The sequence below is a fragment of the Drosophila simulans genome, chromosome 2L, assembly GCF_016746395.2.
Source record: "Drosophila simulans strain w501 chromosome 2L, Prin_Dsim_3.1, whole genome shotgun sequence".
In the NCBI taxonomy this organism is placed as follows: Eukaryota; Metazoa; Arthropoda; class Insecta; order Diptera; family Drosophilidae; genus Drosophila; species Drosophila simulans.
In genome coordinates this window covers 3,905,487-3,923,114 of record NC_052520.2, presented here as the reverse complement: position 1 = coordinate 3,923,114, position 17,628 = coordinate 3,905,487, and the positions used below count along the sequence as shown (strand labels likewise).

Genomic DNA, 17,628 nt, shown 5'->3' with positions numbered 1-17,628 from the left:
CACACCACGAATATTAATAAAAAAAGTTGTTGAAAAAACTCGGAGCAAAGTCAATGGATTGGTTTAAAAGTAAGCGTAAGCACTTCATCATAAATATCTTATTATCCTTAATTACTACTTTTCTGCATCTTTTTTGACTTTGCAGTAGAGCTTAGAAAGTGATTAGGCGTACACTGAAACGCAGTTAATTAATCTTCAGATTATTTTGTGTTCCATGCTGTCCCTTTAGGTTCACATTTAAACAAAATGCTGCTTACTACAATTCCAGCTACTTAAAACCATATTATTTACTCTCCGTGGGGACAACAACAAAGTTTAAGTCCAAACAAAAGCAAACAAAAGCAGAGAAATATCCTGCCTTTTATTCGCTCTCCGTGTCCCTTTCACTGGAGATCCTGGCACATCCTTTCTTCACTTTCTCACACTTCAGCGTTTCAGGGAAGCGTGACAATATGCCGTTTAATTATACGCCAGGACCCTTCTTCACTGGCCCCCATCTTTGGTTTCTGTTGCTGTTGTGGCGATATCGCACACACATTTTAAAAGTCAATTATCCGCACATAACGCACATCGTTGAGGGGGCGTGAAAGGACGATCGCGGGTGTGGCGGGCCATCGTCCTTGCCACGCGTCAAATTTGGCGCGTTTACATTTTTTGCCCTCATCGGCTCCCTTTCGCTGTGCACTCCAAAGAAAAACGTGCACTAATTTGGAAAAATGATTTTTTATTTAAAAGTTTCTGATAGTTGTTAAAATGCATTTTGTTTTATATAAACATAATATTTGCTGTTCGACATACTTTAGTGTGATTAAGTAATCTCTGGTCTGTTAAGTCTATATTATTTTATAAATTTTGGTAATCTCAATGAAAAATTTCGTTATAATCGAAAATTTTCCTAATCCAGAGTTAAATTTTTTTCCGAGTGCGCAAACTTTCTTATTGAGAGAAAGCGAGGAAAAAAGTTTATTACTTTCCGGAGATGACTCCTTGGCATGCGAAATTGTCGGAGAGAAAATGGAGCCAGGGCGGCGGAGGATGTCCTGGTAAATTGAATTACATGAGACATGAGACGGGTAACGAAGAAAACGAGCCATAAGACTTCGATACTAAACCGATAATAACATAATCAGCCCACGCCCCCTTTGCCTGCCCGATTTGCCGCCGCCCATGACCAACTATAAAGTGAGCTTTAGTTACCGTTAACAAGCCAAGTGGCTTGCCTCAGGTTTTCCCCCCAATTTCCTCCGCTTCATCACTTTCTTGCACTCCATCTCTTTCGCTCGATTGATAGTGGGGAAAACTTTGTGAGTTAAGCTGGCCAGCCGACTTTTCCGGTGTCTTTAGTCCTGCAGAAGAATCTACACTGTTATGCAAGATTGTGGAAAAATGCTACTACAATTTTTTTTTAAGTTTTTAAATATGTATTACTTGGAAAAAGTAAGAAAAAGACATTTGTTCTAGATACGTATTTTCTTAGATTTTGAATTCACGATAGGTGTCGTCGCATATCCAATTACACAAGACATGTAGGTCAGTGTAATTGTTCAATACTTTCCGTGAAGTGGTACGTGCATGTGGGTGGCCCTTCTTGTTGTGCTTATTGAGGCGAACAGAGGCATTGCCATGTAATTGGCAACAATTTGCATAACAATTCAGCGACTGTTTTGCATAAGTCCTGCGACGTTGCAACATAATAACCAATGGCAGGGGGGCAAAGGATGTGGATGCTGAGGCAGCGCAGAAGTACAGCACTTACGTACACATTAGAAATTCCTTCTTTTCGAGCCTGCAAGGACATCAGAGGCCTCCTGGCAGAGGCAATTATGTTCTTCACATGCACGACGACGACGACGACTCCTTTTCCAGCTCCACACACCCACACACTCCACAGCCATCCACTTTCCTCGCAGCTTCCACCCGCTTTAAGGATACTTTCAAGACAGCCTGCTGCCTCGTAAAAGTCGCTGCCGGAAATGCAATGGCAAAAGCTGCGGCAAAAATAGGAGGAAACCCCGAAAAGAAATCTCAGCCCGAACTACAAAATGCAACCATTTCTTCTCGAGTTTCCCATTTTTTTTTTCACCGCACACATATACACGTTCCTCTTGAAGAGTTATCAAAATTGAAAATTTTTTATATTTTTTTTTTGAGCAACGAGTAAAATTTGCATCCCGTTGCGCTGCCCCTGAAGAAGTTTATAAGATCCACTTTAATAATGTCGAGTGCTCGATTTCTGGCACGGCTCAGCCCCAGCACACGCCCCCGTTTTCATCATAAGAAATTAAAACTAAAACAAAAAATCCACGTCTAGAAAGCAATTTTCTGCAATGGGCTTTTTGTCATACATATATTATTTAGCGGAACGAAATGCATTACGATAGATGAAAAATTTCACACGTTTCGCACAGGAAAAGGATAAAAGAGTTTAAGAGATAAAACATTAAAAAACAGAAACTTTATAAAAATGATATAATTTAAGGCTTTCTAACATAATTTTTGGTAATTTTTCGCGAACATTTAGGGAATAGAAAACGAAATGTATCGCGGACGTATTCAGCAACTCAATGGCTATTACGCTTGATTGAGTTTTTCCATTTGGTTTTGGCCAGTCAATCCGGCTTTTTGCCTTCTTATCCCATCAGCTAGGTAACGCCAGCCATGTTAAATTAATAAAAATGTAATGCCCAAGACAGGACCTGCGGGCATCTGAGAGTCCGGCACAAGAATTGGGCTAATAAATTTACAAAAATGAGTTCGACGCTTAATTTGCCATGAGCATTTTTCATTTTATTTCGCACCGGCCTCGGAACATGGCTTTTAAGCCCCACCAAAATGAAATCGAGGGAAAAGCGAGGGAAACCTCAACGACATGCACACACACACACGCAGAGCGGTGAAAACATGGAAAACAGAAGGCGAACGAAAATGAAAATGAACAACAAGCTGAAGTGAGTGGAGGAAAATGTAGGTAGGGGCAGCGGAGGGGGAAGCTACTTAACGAAAACAAGTGAGGAGAAATTTATTTTCCAGGATCTCGAGAGCAAGGACTGCAGGATGCTCTACTTTATATGGGACATGTTTTTGAGAAGTATTTACCATAGTAAGGATAAGACATTCATATTTTTTCATTAATCAAGGACATTCATTGAGTACTTAATTATTATATTATAGAAACAAAAACTTTCATAATTTTTAGAAATATTTCTAATTTGCTGTATTAACCATTTACATAAATTCCAATACCCTACCTGGCCAGCAGCGCATTAACTTGATTTAAAAGAAAACCTAAATATATGCGTACAGTGGTTTATAAAAAGATAAACAAATATAGAAATAAATAAATTTAAGAAATGTGTGCTGTTGCCGAAATTCAACAAAAAGCGTAGTTAATTTACATAAGGAAAAAGTTTTCCCCGGCCATACCCATAGTTAATAAATCGCTTTCAGGTTTATTCGGAACTCATTGCTTATTTTCTTTCTGATTCCTTTTGCTTATAGCTTGGACTTCCGACCGAGTCGCGGAATTTACGATTTGCAAATCAAAAACACATCCTATAATCGGGATAATGGACGCTTTGAGTGCCGCATCAAGGCGAAGGGAACGGGCGCGGATGTCCATCAGGAGTTCTACAATCTGACCGTGCTGACGGCTCCACATCCGCCGATGGTCACTCCCGGCAACTTGGCCGTGGCCACCGAGGAGAAGCCATTGGAGTTGACCTGCAGCAGTATTGGTGGCTCGCCAGATCCAATGATAACGTAAGGGAATTCGAAAGTTTAAATATCCCATTTAACTTGGTTTTAATATCACGTATAAGGAAGTGATTTTAAAGTCCTATTTTCCCTTAGTTTTCATTTTTCTACATCTCCCTTTTGGCTATGTGGCAAAGTAAATCACTTAACGGGCGGTCGCCTTCATTAATAATCCTTCTAGGGCACATGGTTGTACATCCCGCCTTGCTTCTCCTATTTTTTGGCACTAAATCGTGGCTATCACTCGTGTATTTTTTGCAGCTGGTACCGAGAGGGCAGCACCGTGCCACTGCAGTCGTATGCTCTGAAGGGCGGATCGAAGAACCACTATACCAACGCCACACTCCAAATTGTTCCCCGACGGGCCGACGATGGCGCCAAGTACAAATGCGTCGTCTGGAATCGTGCCATGCCCGAGGGTCATATGCTGGAGACCAGCGTCACGCTGAATGTCAACTGTGAGTAGTTGGGTTTCGGAGTTGCACTCCAAGAAACCGAGTGAACTATTAACGATTTAGAAGATGATTTTTAAATTATTACAGTCTTAGTTTATAGCATAATGTATAAATTGTATCTCAGTGTACTTTTTGGCTAGAAAAGAAAGCTCTTCATAAAATAGAAGAAAATCCTCAACCAAATTATACTCCACTTCATTTAAAGCAAATAAATTTCTTTACCTCAAAAACCTGGCCAGAGGTAAACCGAGTATTTTCCATGGAAAACCCGACCAACTTGTTTTCCGATTCTCATTCTTCATTTTGGCCATTTCTTTTGTAATTAAAGTTTGGCAACTGCGTTATGGGAACACATGCTGTTGTCGCATGATCAACGTGACCAAAAAGCCAAGCAGATGACACGAGACACATAAAGTGTCTGCCACCCAAAACTACTCCCCCAAAATCCCCCACACATGACCACTTGATTGTTAGTTATTGGACCACAACAACTGAAATCTGCTGCAGAATGACCGGGGCATCAACTTGTCATATTAGTTGGCAACTTTAGCCCCCAAAACATCATAACACATTTGGGGCGGATATTAAATTTTCGGGGACAACGCGGCGTATGCGCAATATACTTGTCACCGCGCGCTGCATTTAATAAAAATCACTAGAAATGACATGTTACGGAATCTGCATAAAATTTATGCAATCAAATAAAGTAACAAACTAGCAATAAAAGGCAGAGAAAAAATACATACATATATATACAGTGGGTGGTTTGGGTTGGATTGTGCAAACTGGAGTAGAGCCGAGTTTGCCACAAATATATTCATAGGAAAACATAAATTGCAGCCATTTTTATACACGCCGGATTTGGAGCCGCAAAAGTAGACAACAAGAACAACTCATATATGTTTATATATATAAATGTCTCCTATAAATATGTGTTCTCTGTGTGTGATTCTCCCCCCAGCGTCGTCAGCGTAACAAATATTTATAGTCTTTCTGTTTGGAAGAAAAGAAAGAGCCGAAGAAACGGGAATGATTGCCTAACAGATACTCATTAAAACAGTTTTTGAGAGATTTCAGAGCCATTGGATTTTGTAAAAAAGTAAATTTAATTCAATAATTAAAAAAAAAAAAAGTTAATCTTGCAAAATTAAGTATGTCTTATAAGACAGCTAACACCCGGTTCAAGAAATGTATAACTTGAACCTGCAAACATAGGGTAACACATAGCCAAAGGAGCACCAACCGGGCCAAAACAGACACCAAACAGAACAAGAACAAATGACAACAGCCAAGTGGTTAAGAAAAGGGCAATAGGGGGAATCCTGCCAGTGGAACTCCTTTTATGGTTGCGGCAGGCGTGGCAAATGCAATTTTTCGGCGTGTGCCAGGACGACTTGCCGCTATTTATGGGGCTCATTTAAAATCCATTAGCAGCCAGTCGGCCCCTTTGTTTGTCCAACACACACAGAGCCCCCGAGTCCTCTGTGCCGGGTCAAAAGTGGGCCTCCAAGGTGCATTTATGCCGAAGGAGCCTCCGGGTTTTGCTAGTTCCAACAGCAGCAGCCACATCAACAAACTTTGGCCTGCGATTTGCGAAACGTTCGACAAGAACAATTGAATTTGCAGCGGCATTTTGGCTTTTCCATGGCTTCTGAAGCGCCTGCAGGCGATCCATAAAGACCAAAATCCAAAGTCCAAGTTCGATGGCAGACAGCCAATCGAATGCAGTTTGACAGTCATTGTGGAATGAGTGCCTGGGGACCAACGGTAATTTCAGTCCTTCGAATGTGTGTTTCGTATTCGCTGGCTAATTTTGAGAGCTGTGTTCAGTTCTGGGTATATTCAGGCATATTCCTAGGTATGATAATTTTTCATTAATTTTGGTTTGTTATAAAACTAGAAAACGTTAGCTGTTGTTGATTAAATTTGTATCCTTAAACTATTAGAAATATTTCTTAAATTTTACCAATTTTTTGATTCTCTATCAACCTAAAAATTTCGTCAGTGAAAAATCACAAACAACAAACTAATTTGCCCGCTATTTTTTTTGGACCAAAACCCCAGTTTGACATTCACTGGGCGACAGCTGCATTGAGACAGATATGAATGCGAGGCGGAGACGGCGTTGTCGTTTGATTGTGATTGATAAGCAATTGATAGCACCAACCGAAGAATGGATGAAGTGGAACGTAGATAATAAAAAAAGAAGAAAACGAACAGCAGGGAAGCAGCAGCTGACAAATGGCACAGTAGCTTTTTAATTGAAAATGTTTGCAAGGATTCTTGAAAGCGCTGCCAATGCCATTCGATTCATGCGAGTCCCATTGCCATCACTTGCTTCGTTTATACACTTGTGCAACGCAAATTAGTTCTTAACTTAAAAGTTTAAAATGTTTGGCATTAAAATGTAATGATGTAGTGTGTGATAAAGGATAATCAATTTTAAATTAAATGTAAATTTTTAGCATTTATTACCAATATTGAAAATTTCATAATTTAACCTCCCACAATTGTTGAAATGATAAAAAGTGCTATTATTTTGATTGCTGCTGTATTTATAGCAACATATATCTCAGTTTGCCGACTCCATTTGTTTATTTCACTGTGCCAGCTGTTTGTGTGCGTGCATTGCGTGTTGTGCCTGCATTTGATTGATTTATGCCAGCAGCTACAAAGGAAAAAATGCAAAAAAAGGAAGCGAGAGACACCAAAAAATTTGATACAGAAAAAATTGAAAAAATATATACGTATATTTTTTGGAAAAATAAACTCCCAATGCTTCATGTTGTCAGTGAGGCGATGACTTCTCTTTGGCCGTTGAGTGTTTTATAACGTGCGAAAATCCCCAAAATGAAATTATTGAATATGTCTCTAGCTCGCACTTTTTGCGTTTTTCCTAGATGGGATTCGGGCTCGGAAAAATATGGTTTCAAAGTGTGTGGGTGCAGCAGGGTGCTCGTCGAGTGAGCGGCAAGGCCATCAAATTGCGCATACGCAACGTGGCCACGCATAGACAAACTAGGAGGGCGCCACCAGCACCGCCTTGTCAACTTGGCACAGTTTGGTGCACACGTGAGAGGCACGTTCCATCTTGTTGTCCCCTCGTCCTCGGCAAATGCAATCTCCCACCTGAGAAGCCAAGCCCCCAGCCCCCACACCCGCCACCGCACAGGTGTGTCGTCCTGCACGTGACTTTTGTTCAGTTGCATACGCCGCACGTAATAAAGCCCTGCCAAGCCTCCACCACCCAAATAAATCCCACCTCACTTTTCATCCGCGCCAAGAGTGGAATTTGTTTCAGGGTATTCAAAACTTACAGAAATATAAGTTTTTTAAAAAGATATTGTCTAATAAATGATTAAAAAATGTATATCATAAAGAGAATTATTATTTTGTATATTTATACTCGATTTATAAATCAAACTTTTATTGAGTGAGGGTGTTAAAAATTCTGCTAGTGTTTCCAACTGCCTATTCCTTTATGTACGTGCATTCCTTTTGTGCTTTCTTGCTTTTTTGCGGGATCCTTGGCCAAAAAGTCGCCGGCGACGAAGACAAACAGCACTCATGTGTCGCGGGCCGCTGAAGTGGAAAGCAAACCCGTTGAAAAGACATTTCAATTTGAATAAAAAGATGCTTTCGCCATGTGTGTGTGTGTGAGTGCGGGTGGACCACGGTGGTGCACGGTGGTGCAGTAGGGCTCAGGTGTGCGGCATGCAAATGCCGAATGACAATAATGCGCATTAGCCAGAAGATTGCCCGAACAAACAGAACCAGCAATGGCAGTCGGAAACGCCTGCAAATTGTTTCTTTATTGGCAAATATTTGTGTTAAATTTCTGGTATCTGCTTTTATAAACAATTTAAAATGAATCGCTTTCGAATCGTGTTTGAAGAAGGACATTAGCACCTTGCACGACACCCAATTCCCACATCCATCGGTAATTGTGGTGCAGCTGCAGCAAACCACATCGCACCACCGTCGACACCTTGACAAGGCAGCCAAACATTCGCTGCAAGCGAGCCACGAGAACAGACCAGTACCAGTACCAGTACCAATACCAATCCGATTCCCAAATCCCAATCACAATCACATCCCGGTAAAGTCAGCACGTCTCGAGATTCGAGTCTTGCCAATATCATTGGAATAGCAGGAGACTGGTGGCTTGTCCTTTTTGATTATGCCACTGCCGAGCCACAAAAGTGCCAGGAACAAAAAAAAAAAATATAGGAAGGAAAGGAGGAAAACTCGTAAGGGGGGGCTAGAAAAATCAAGTAAGCGACGTCTGCTGACTTGGCTACACGAAAACCTTTTTACTTCAGGACAGGAGCAGAAAGTCGGGCTAATGCTGCACACAATTGCAATTAGTGTCAGTGCCGGGCAATGTCAGCCAACTGTTTTTGGTCTGGGCCTTGGTTATTGGCCTGCTCCTTGGCCATTTGCATAACCACAAAAGGAATGCGGCTCTGGCGACGAATACGAGCCGAAAATTGTGCCTAGCAATACTGTTACACTCACGAAATATTAAGTATAGATTTAAATATTCAGAAGTATATTAGCACTCCACATTTGTTTTCTGCGCAATTCAAGATATTGAAAATATCTTTATTGTAATCAAAAACATTTTCAACAAAATGATTTGAAGGTTAGCTAGCTTGAAAACTGTGTTCTCTGTGTACGCTTGAAGATTTCTGCTTGCTGGCGTTTTTTATTTTAGAGACTTCTCCTCAGCTTTCCTAAGCCGATTTCAAGTTTAGCCGACTTCTTTTGGGCAAGTTTAAAATTTCTGGCTTTTAACAGCATTTTAATGAATGCGGCATTGTTGTAGTGGACCCAGCTAGACTTCGGACTTTCGAGTGCTCCACTCCGGCGGAAGACTTGAGACTTCTCGAGTGGGTCGGGCAAAGGTATGTAGCTGGAAATAAAAAACTTTAAGCCGCTTTAAGCACAAATTATAGAAACAAATGTTGCGTCAAAGGATTCTTCTGGTCGAGTGTTTTTCGGGTGTCCAGTGCTTCAGCTTAACAGCTTTTGTGACAAAAGCAAATTAATTGCTTTGCCCAATTTCAATTAACTGCACTACACTTTTTGGTTCGCCCGGCACGGCAACTTCATCATCGACTCAACCGCAAGTGCTCCAAAGGACTTGGCCACTTGTTTTTGTTTTCGCAGTACTCACTGTACCCGCTGCACCCGCTACACCGGCTACAAAGCCAATTCAATTAATTTCCAGCAGCCATATGACACCTATGGACCAGTGCACAAAGCGCAATCAAGTGCACAATGAAGTGGCCACCCCATTTTGCAGGACTGACCCCCATTTTTGCAGGCCAAAAAAGTGCGCTACAGTTTTTATAAGCCATCGATTGTGGGCCCACAAAAGTGGGCCAAAAGAGTGGTTGCGATATATTCGCAGCATAATGATTACCCTCTTGTGCGAGCATCGCTTGATTTATTTTAAATCCGTTTGTATATATTGGTCATTTCAATGATGTGGCATTTTTAGTGGGCTTTCGTTGAATATCGAATGAGTGGCCGGCATTTTATGTCTATCAATGAATAAAAAATGCACAGATAAATCTAAAATCAGACGTATTTGAAATGTATTAACGGGCAATCCGAGGATAAAAGTGTACCTATTTATGTGAAATTTATTTATGGCACGAACACATATTTGATGTTCAAAACGCAATTAACGAATCTGATGCCTGACTGCAAATAGTTCTCCACCCAGTTTTAGTCAGGAAAAATGTCTGCTCACGCCTGGTTTCTTAATTTGAACGCATTTTCCCCTGGCATTTCGATATTTATTTTTTTTTTTGGCCGCTGAAAGGCCGGAGAAATGTGCTGAAAATGTGCGGCGAAAATTGGGAAATCGGGTGGTGGTTAGGTGTTGCAAGCACGCGCGCCGGAAGTCACGTGATGTGTTCACTGTGACACGTACGCGACAGCAGGCAAAGGACGAAGGAGCAGAAGGATCGGAGGCAGCTGCATCCCTACCTTTAATTCAACGTATCCCCCCAAACGACGACTCCTTGGGTTTGCCGCCTTTGACGGGAGTAACTTTTCAATTTGAACAAGATGGAAAGCAGGGGGTCGGAAAATGTCAGTTCAACAAAGGGAGAAACTGCAGGCGGAGTCATAAACGCACTGCCAAAAAGTCTAAGCCATATCAGTTCCATTAGCAATCCAAGCTTATCTTTACGGATAATATACATATGTAACTGAATTATGTTAATTTATTTAACTTTTAATAATCGTTAATATGCAATTTAAACTGTCCTTTACAAATACAGTGATAAAAACAAACTAATTTTTGTATATGTATTGAATGTTTGATTTCTAATAATGGACGAAGGTTGCTCATTAATTGAACTGTTCTTTAAACAATTATTTAAAAGTGCATTTCACAAGTACAGCACTTGTCGCGCTTTTATTGCATTGTATTGTATTTTTTTTCGGTGTCATGCAGTCGAGTAATAACCAGAGAAAAGCTTAAAGCCAAACTGCAAACTCGACTCATTAAAATCACTCCGAGCTGATACATCCTGAAACAGCAAACGCGAAACCAGCTACCAGCAACCAGCTGTAAACAAAAAAACCCGAGTTCGGCCCAGTTCCGGGTTAAATAATTAAATTTCGCTGCAAAAATGGCCAGCGGGCATAAGTTACGCCACGGCCAACGCGGCGTATGCGCAACGTTTCATTTTTATTTAACGCTGCCTTGCCGGAAGCCAGGATCTCGTCGAGGCGGCTTGGCTTTTGGTTGTGGATTGGGATTGCGTTGGCTTGGGTTTTGCGATGGGCGGGTTATGTTTGGGCGGTTTGGCTGCGCAGGTGGAGCTGCAGGTGCAGGAGGAGCATATTTCATGGCACTAATGTAGCCGGTCATAAAATCACAATGTGCAAGGCGAAGGAGTGTCGAAATATGGAAGGGGCACGGGAAGGGGATGGATTCTAGGCGTAGCGGTGGGCGTGCCAGCATACATGTGAACAAGGTCCAACCCAGGCAACTCATTTAAAAAAAAATGTTGTTTAAAAAGGTTTATTTACGGAAATACGGATTTTCAAATACACTTTCTCACTACAAATTTCTTTAAATTTAAGATAAAGTACTTGTATTTCCATGGGAATTAGTTATTCTGGCAGCAAATTATATATATTTAAAATTTATTTCTCCCTCAATAAACATAAAGTTTTTATGTCTCTCGAATTCTTGTGCTAGAAAAACCGAAATATTTCATGTTATTTGGGATGAACTCAGCAAAGACCATTCCCCAATCATTACTTCCGTCTCAAGGAATATAATTAATTTTTTCTCCTTTCTTATATATTTTTGCTGTTATAAGACTGTGCAAAAAAGAGCGACTATAGCAAATGTCAGGACAGCGAGAGTCCTGGACTAGGCTACTACTATTGGGGCGGGAATGGGAGAAATGGGCGTGGCAGCAACACCCCGACATCAGCGTGAAACTACATGGATGGCTGGGCATGAAAATGCCCCCAGGGTTCCTCTTCCTCCGCAAATGGGGTTTTTTTTCCAGGGGTGGAATGGTGGCAACAGCATGTGTTGAAATGCAAACTTGATTTTTTCCATCCTCCTCCGCGGTGGCTTCTGTTTTTCTGGTCGGGAGCTCTGCTCATTAAATTTTATTTTATAATTACACACACCAGCAAACACACACAACTACCGGCGTACGTACACGCAGACACACACACACACGCACACACACAGTGTGCCCCTCATTTAGGAGTTAGGCTTTAATGTTTTCGGGCGACGCGTAATTGGGTTCCGGATAACGCAGCATTTTTCTACGATTTTTTTGTGCAGGGTATTTGTGTAGGGGAAAGTTTGTTTTTGGGCTAAGGAAAATATCAACACTTGACTTAAAATTCCATGCAAGATAAATCTTCTGGAAAAGCGCGCCTATCACAGGCAATTTAAATAGTTATTATAATATTTTATTTTAAATTTAACATATTCAATTTTTTTACATTACCAACCTACTTCAGTTTATTGTTTTCAAAAAATTTAAATTTTTTCTTTTCTTAATATTTGGCACCTTTAATATAATCCTTGATTTTTGTGTGACCATTTGAATAGTCCTGGTAGCTTAGAGCATGACGCAGGCACATTTACGTCGCTTCACGAATTAGAGCCAACAAAAACAATTGGCCAAAATGCTGGGCCGACAACAACAATGGGCCATATCAGCTATTATCGCTGGGAAATGGTTGAAAAGGGGGCGTGAAGGTCCGGACTGGGAGGTCAGACTCAGTTCAGTTTGGGCAGACGGTGATTAAACTAAAGTGTTCGAAAGTTAATTGGCGCAACAACAACAGCAGCAACAGCTACAATTATACTTAGCCACTATTATGCCTCACGCTTGACTGAACGCGCTTTCCGCGGGCCGCTGATAAGTGGGTGGGAAAGTGGGAAAACGGGAAAATGGAGGGTAATGCCAACGATTCGATACGGAATGAAACTAACGGCACTTAAACCAAATGACCAGCGCGCACAATGGTGAGCTAAACGACTAAAAGTCAGTGAAATGTTCGAGCACCGAGGAGATCAGGGTAAGGTGAAGGATTTCCCGAATCGACATTTGGAAATGGGAAAAGTTGGCAGATAAATGACAGATAAAGTCAGCTATAAGTGGTGCTAGAATAAGGTGTTATCGTAGACATTTCAATGAACGTCTTGATTGTTTTGTTACAATGAAATAACTGATATAAATAGGTGATTTATTAACCATCAAAATTATATGTATATCGGAAACAAAGATCTAATAAAATCAGTTTAAAGAAATATTTAAAAAGTTATACAATTCATTTTTATAATAATTTTCATAAAAAATAAACTACACAAAAACTCAACTGCTACCACTGTAAAATGCCCACTGAAGTACTTGCGGCAATTTCTAGGGCCATTTCCCCAATATACATCCTAGTAAACATATATTGCTTTTTTGTTCCGCAAAATGGCATTATTTAAAAATGTCGATGGGTCACGCTGAACTCGTCAACGTCCTTCAGAGGTATAAGCGTTTTTTTTTTTTTTTGGGATCCCGCACGAAAAATGTTGCCGTCCTCGTGTAATTGAAAACGGTTATTGACAAGTTAATGGCCCGAACAACCAGCCAACAAAGAAGAGGATCTAAGCTAACTACTGTAATTGCCTATTTGTATGCTAACCCAAATGAACCGAAAAAATAGAGTGAATAAATTATAAACTGGACTGCGCACAATTTCAAAAATATTTGCCTTTTTATTGATGAGTTGATACTGATTTAATTAAATTGAATACGATACTAGTTTTTCATATCAATTTAACATTATTTAATGATGAAACCAATCCTCTAGTGCATGCATAAAAAGACCAATGAATATTAAATTCAAATTGATATACCTCTCATATTTGGTTTACTTAGAATACTATTTAACTTTTTATTAAAACTACTTCTATTTCCTTTATTTTTTATAGACTATCCCCGAGTGGAGGTCGGACCACAAAATCCTTTGAAAGTAGAACGGGATCATGTGGCGAAACTGGACTGCAGAGTGGATGCCAAACCGATGGTTAGCAACGTGCGATGGTCCCGAAATGGTCAATATGTGAGTGCCACGCCCACCCACACGATATATAGAGTAAATCGCCATCATGCCGGGAAGTACACCTGCAGTGCGGATAACGGCTTGGGCAAAACGGGCGAAAAAGATATAGTCTTGGATGTTCTATATCCGCCGATTGTGTTTATCGAATCGAAAACCCACGAGGCGGAGGAAGGTGAAACGGTTTTGATTCGTTGCAATGTCACCGCAAATCCAGCGCCCATCAATGTCGAATGGCTAAAAGAGGGAGCTCCGGATTTCCGATACACTGGCGAGCTCTTAACCCTCGGTTCAGTGAGGGCTGAGCATGCCGGAAACTATATCTGCAGATCGGTGAACATAATGCAGCCGTTCAGTTCGAAACGAGTAGAGGGTGTGGGCAATTCCACGGTGGCTCTATTGGTTCGACATCGGCCGGGACAGGCTTATATAACCCCGAATAAGCCAGTCGTTCATGTGGGCAACGGTGTGACTCTGACCTGTTCGGCGAATCCGCCAGGATGGCCTGTTCCCCAGTACCGATGGTTCCGAGATATGGATGGTGACATCGGAAATACACAGAAAATTCTATCTCAAGGTCCCCAATACTCTATACCGAAGGCTCACTTGGGAAGCGAGGGCAAGTACCACTGTCATGCGGTCAACGAGTTGGGAATTGGTAAAATAGCCACCATAATCTTGGAAGTACATCAGCCACCTCAGTTTCTGGCCAAACTACAGCAGCATATGACTCGTCGGGTGGGCGATGTGGACTATGCAGTCACCTGCAGTGCCAAGGGAAAGCCCACACCGCAAATTCGATGGATCAAAGATGGTACCGAGATTCTGCCCACTCGCAAGATGTTTGATATAAGAACTACACCCACGGATGCCGGCGGCGGAGTGGTGGCGGTGCAAAGTATCCTGAGATTCAGGGGTAAGGCCAGACCCAATGGAAACCAACTACTTCCGAACGATAGAGGTCTGTATACTTGCCTTTATGAAAACGACGTGAATTCGGCCAACTCTTCAATGCATCTGAGGATCGAGCATGAACCGATAGTCATTCATCAGTACAACAAAGTGGCCTACGATCTTCGAGAATCCGCTGAGGTTGTCTGCAGGGTTCAGGCCTATCCGAAACCGGAGTTTCAATGGCAATACGGCAACAATCCCTCGCCATTGACCATGTCTTCGGATGGTCACTATGAAATTAGTACGAGAATGGAAAACAATGACGTGTACACCTCCATTTTGAGGATAGCACACTTGCAGCACTCTGATTACGGAGAATATATTTGCAGAGCTGTAAATCCTTTGGACAGCATAAGAGCACCAATAAGACTGCAACCCAAAGGATCGCCAGAGAAACCCACCAATTTAAAGATCCTCGAAGTTGGTCACAACTATGCCGTCCTGAACTGGACACCGGGATTCAATGGCGGCTTTATGAGCACCAAATATCTGGTGAGCTACAGGAGAGTGGCAACACCCAGGGAACAAACCCTATCCGATTGTTCGGGTAATGGCTATATACCCAGCTACCAGATCAGCAGTTCGTCCAGTAATTCCAACCACGAATGGATCGAATTCAATTGCTTTAAGGAGAACCCCTGTAAACTCGCGCCCTTAGATCAGCATCAGAGTTATATGTTTAAGGTTTATGCCCTGAATTCGAAGGGCACCTCTGGATATTCGAATGAGATATTGGCCACCACCAAAGTCAGTAAAATTCCACCGCCTTTGCATGTTAGCTACGATCCCAATTCACATGTTCTGGGCATCAACGTGGCCGCCACATGCCTGTCCCTCATTGCGGTGGTGGAATCACTGGTAACCAGGGATGCCACGGTGCCCATGTGGGAGATTGTGGAAACGCTGACATTGCTACCGTCCGGCAGCGAAACGACCTTCAAGGAGGCCATCATCAATCATGTGTCGCGTCCAGCCCACTACACCACCGCCACCACATCCGGAAGGAGCCTTGGAGTGGGTGGTGGCTCCCACCTGGGCGAGGATCGCACCATGGCCTTGGCCGAGACCGCGGGTCCCGGTCCAGTGGTGCGGGTCAAACTCTGTCTAAGATCTAACCACGAGCACTGTGGTGCATATGCCAATGCAGAAAGTGAGTATTAGTGTCTGCAATAATAACTAACTGTGCAAATTAAATTATGAATCTGAAACTAACTATTAAGAGTTCCCATAATCCGAAAACTAATCTTTTGATTTCCCTCTTAGTTGGCAAGTCCTACATGCCGCACAAATCCTCCATGACGACATCTGCATTAGTGGCCATCATCATCGCATCGCTTTCTTTCGTCGTCTTCCTTGGTCTTCTCTACGCTTTCTGTCACTGCCGTAGGAAACACGCCGCCAAAAAGGAGAGTAGCTCAGTAGGAGGAGGAGTGGGAGGAGGCAACGCTAGCGCCACGACTAATCCAGGATCTACCGGAGCCAAAGAGTACGACCTCGACTTGGACGCAAGCCGAAGACCGTCGCTAAGTCAGGATCCACAGCAATCGCAGCAGCAGCCACCGCCACCACCTCCCTACTACCCCACTGGAACTCTGGACTCCAAGGACATCGGCACGGGCAACGGCGGTATGGAGCTCACCCTCACCGCCCTACACGATCCTGATGAGCAGCTGAATATGCAACAGCAGCAGCACCACAGCAACCACGGCCAGTACCAACAGCCCAAAGCCATACTGGGTATCTACGGCGGAGTGGCTGGCTCTGGGGGCAACAATTCCGGCGGACAGCATCCACATTCGAACGGCTACGGCTATCATGTGACAAGTGCCATCGGCGTGGACAGCGACAGCTATCAAGTGCTGCCCTCCGTTGCCAACTCAGCAGCCGGATCCCACGGACATGGCAGTGGACACGGACACGGACTAGGAGCCGGAGAGTGTGAGTACAGGCAGGGAAAATGTTGTGCACTAGTTTAAAATTATACAGAAGTGATGGCGAAAGGGTCCGTAGGATATTAGAAGCCCTCAGAAAAAACTACATTTTTACTACACACTGATTCCTTGGTGTATCCATTGATGTTCCATCTATTGAACTGCGAGTGTTGTTTACTTTTCCCCATAAGTTCACACAGTTGACACTAATTTTTTGCGTTGACTGTGCAGGGCCGGACAAATTTCGCTTCAGCCCGGCGACAACTTATGAAGAGACGTGACTCTGTGGCGAGAAAAGTGGGTTGCGGAGGATTGCGTTTTCGGGGGCTCTGGAGGATTAAGGGGGTTTTTTGGTGGGCGTGTGTGTCTTGATTAAGCGACACATTTTTCGGCGCAGATTTATGGCGGCCATTTCGATGGGTGTCCCTGTTCCCTGGCCTGAGTTTTTGGCCGTAATTGCATTTCATGTCAATCTAGAGCTGCTCCTCCTCCACTTACCGAGCTACTCATGCAAATGCAACGTGGCCAGCGTTGGCCCTTTCCACGGATTTCCCACGCTTTTCCCCCGAGCTTGCCCACACATTTTCCATGGTGTTTGGTGTCGGGCATAAGCAGCTCCCCTTGGCAACCGAAATGACACCAATCGGCAACGCAAAGCGCCGCCGGAAACGGAAACGGGAGCGGCTGAAAATGTGGAGCTGCCATCGTAATTCCAATTATGTGAGAATTAAGGCGTTATCCTTCAGCTGGCTTTGTTCCCCCAATCGAATGTCCACTGTACGGTTCAAGTTTGGTATTATTGCCTTGTTTTTAATTGGTTACAAGGCGGCTTAAGGGATTTGAGAAATCAAATGGGATTGACTAAGCATTGTTCATTTGCTCACTTAATTGATTTGGTTACTTAATAGCTTGCCTTAGTTTAA

The 17,628-nt window shown here is 42.7% G+C and overlaps 1 protein-coding gene and 1 long non-coding RNA gene across 7 annotated transcripts in view; one reads left to right on the top strand and one right to left on the bottom strand.

The window, feature by feature from the left end:
• The window catches only part of LOC27208366, a 137,330-nt gene that overhangs the window by 92,323 nt on the left and 27,379 nt on the right, over positions 1–17,628 (bottom strand). The gene's annotated exons all lie outside the window — the stretch shown is intronic.
• LOC6730930 (hemicentin-2) overlaps positions 1–17,628 on the top strand; it is a 94,404-nt gene that overhangs the window by 63,743 nt on the left and 13,033 nt on the right. For all 6 annotated transcript variants that reach the window (XM_039298511.2, XM_039298510.2, XM_039298512.2 and 3 more), the window contains exons 4-7: positions 3,499–3,759; positions 4,015–4,211; positions 13,693–15,924; positions 16,038–16,712. In XM_039298511.2, the coding sequence (XP_039154445.1) occupies positions 3,499–3,759; positions 4,015–4,211; positions 13,693–15,924; positions 16,038–16,712 (3,365 nt within the window). The remainder of the gene's footprint in view (positions 1–3,498; positions 3,760–4,014; positions 4,212–13,692; positions 15,925–16,037; positions 16,713–17,628) is intronic.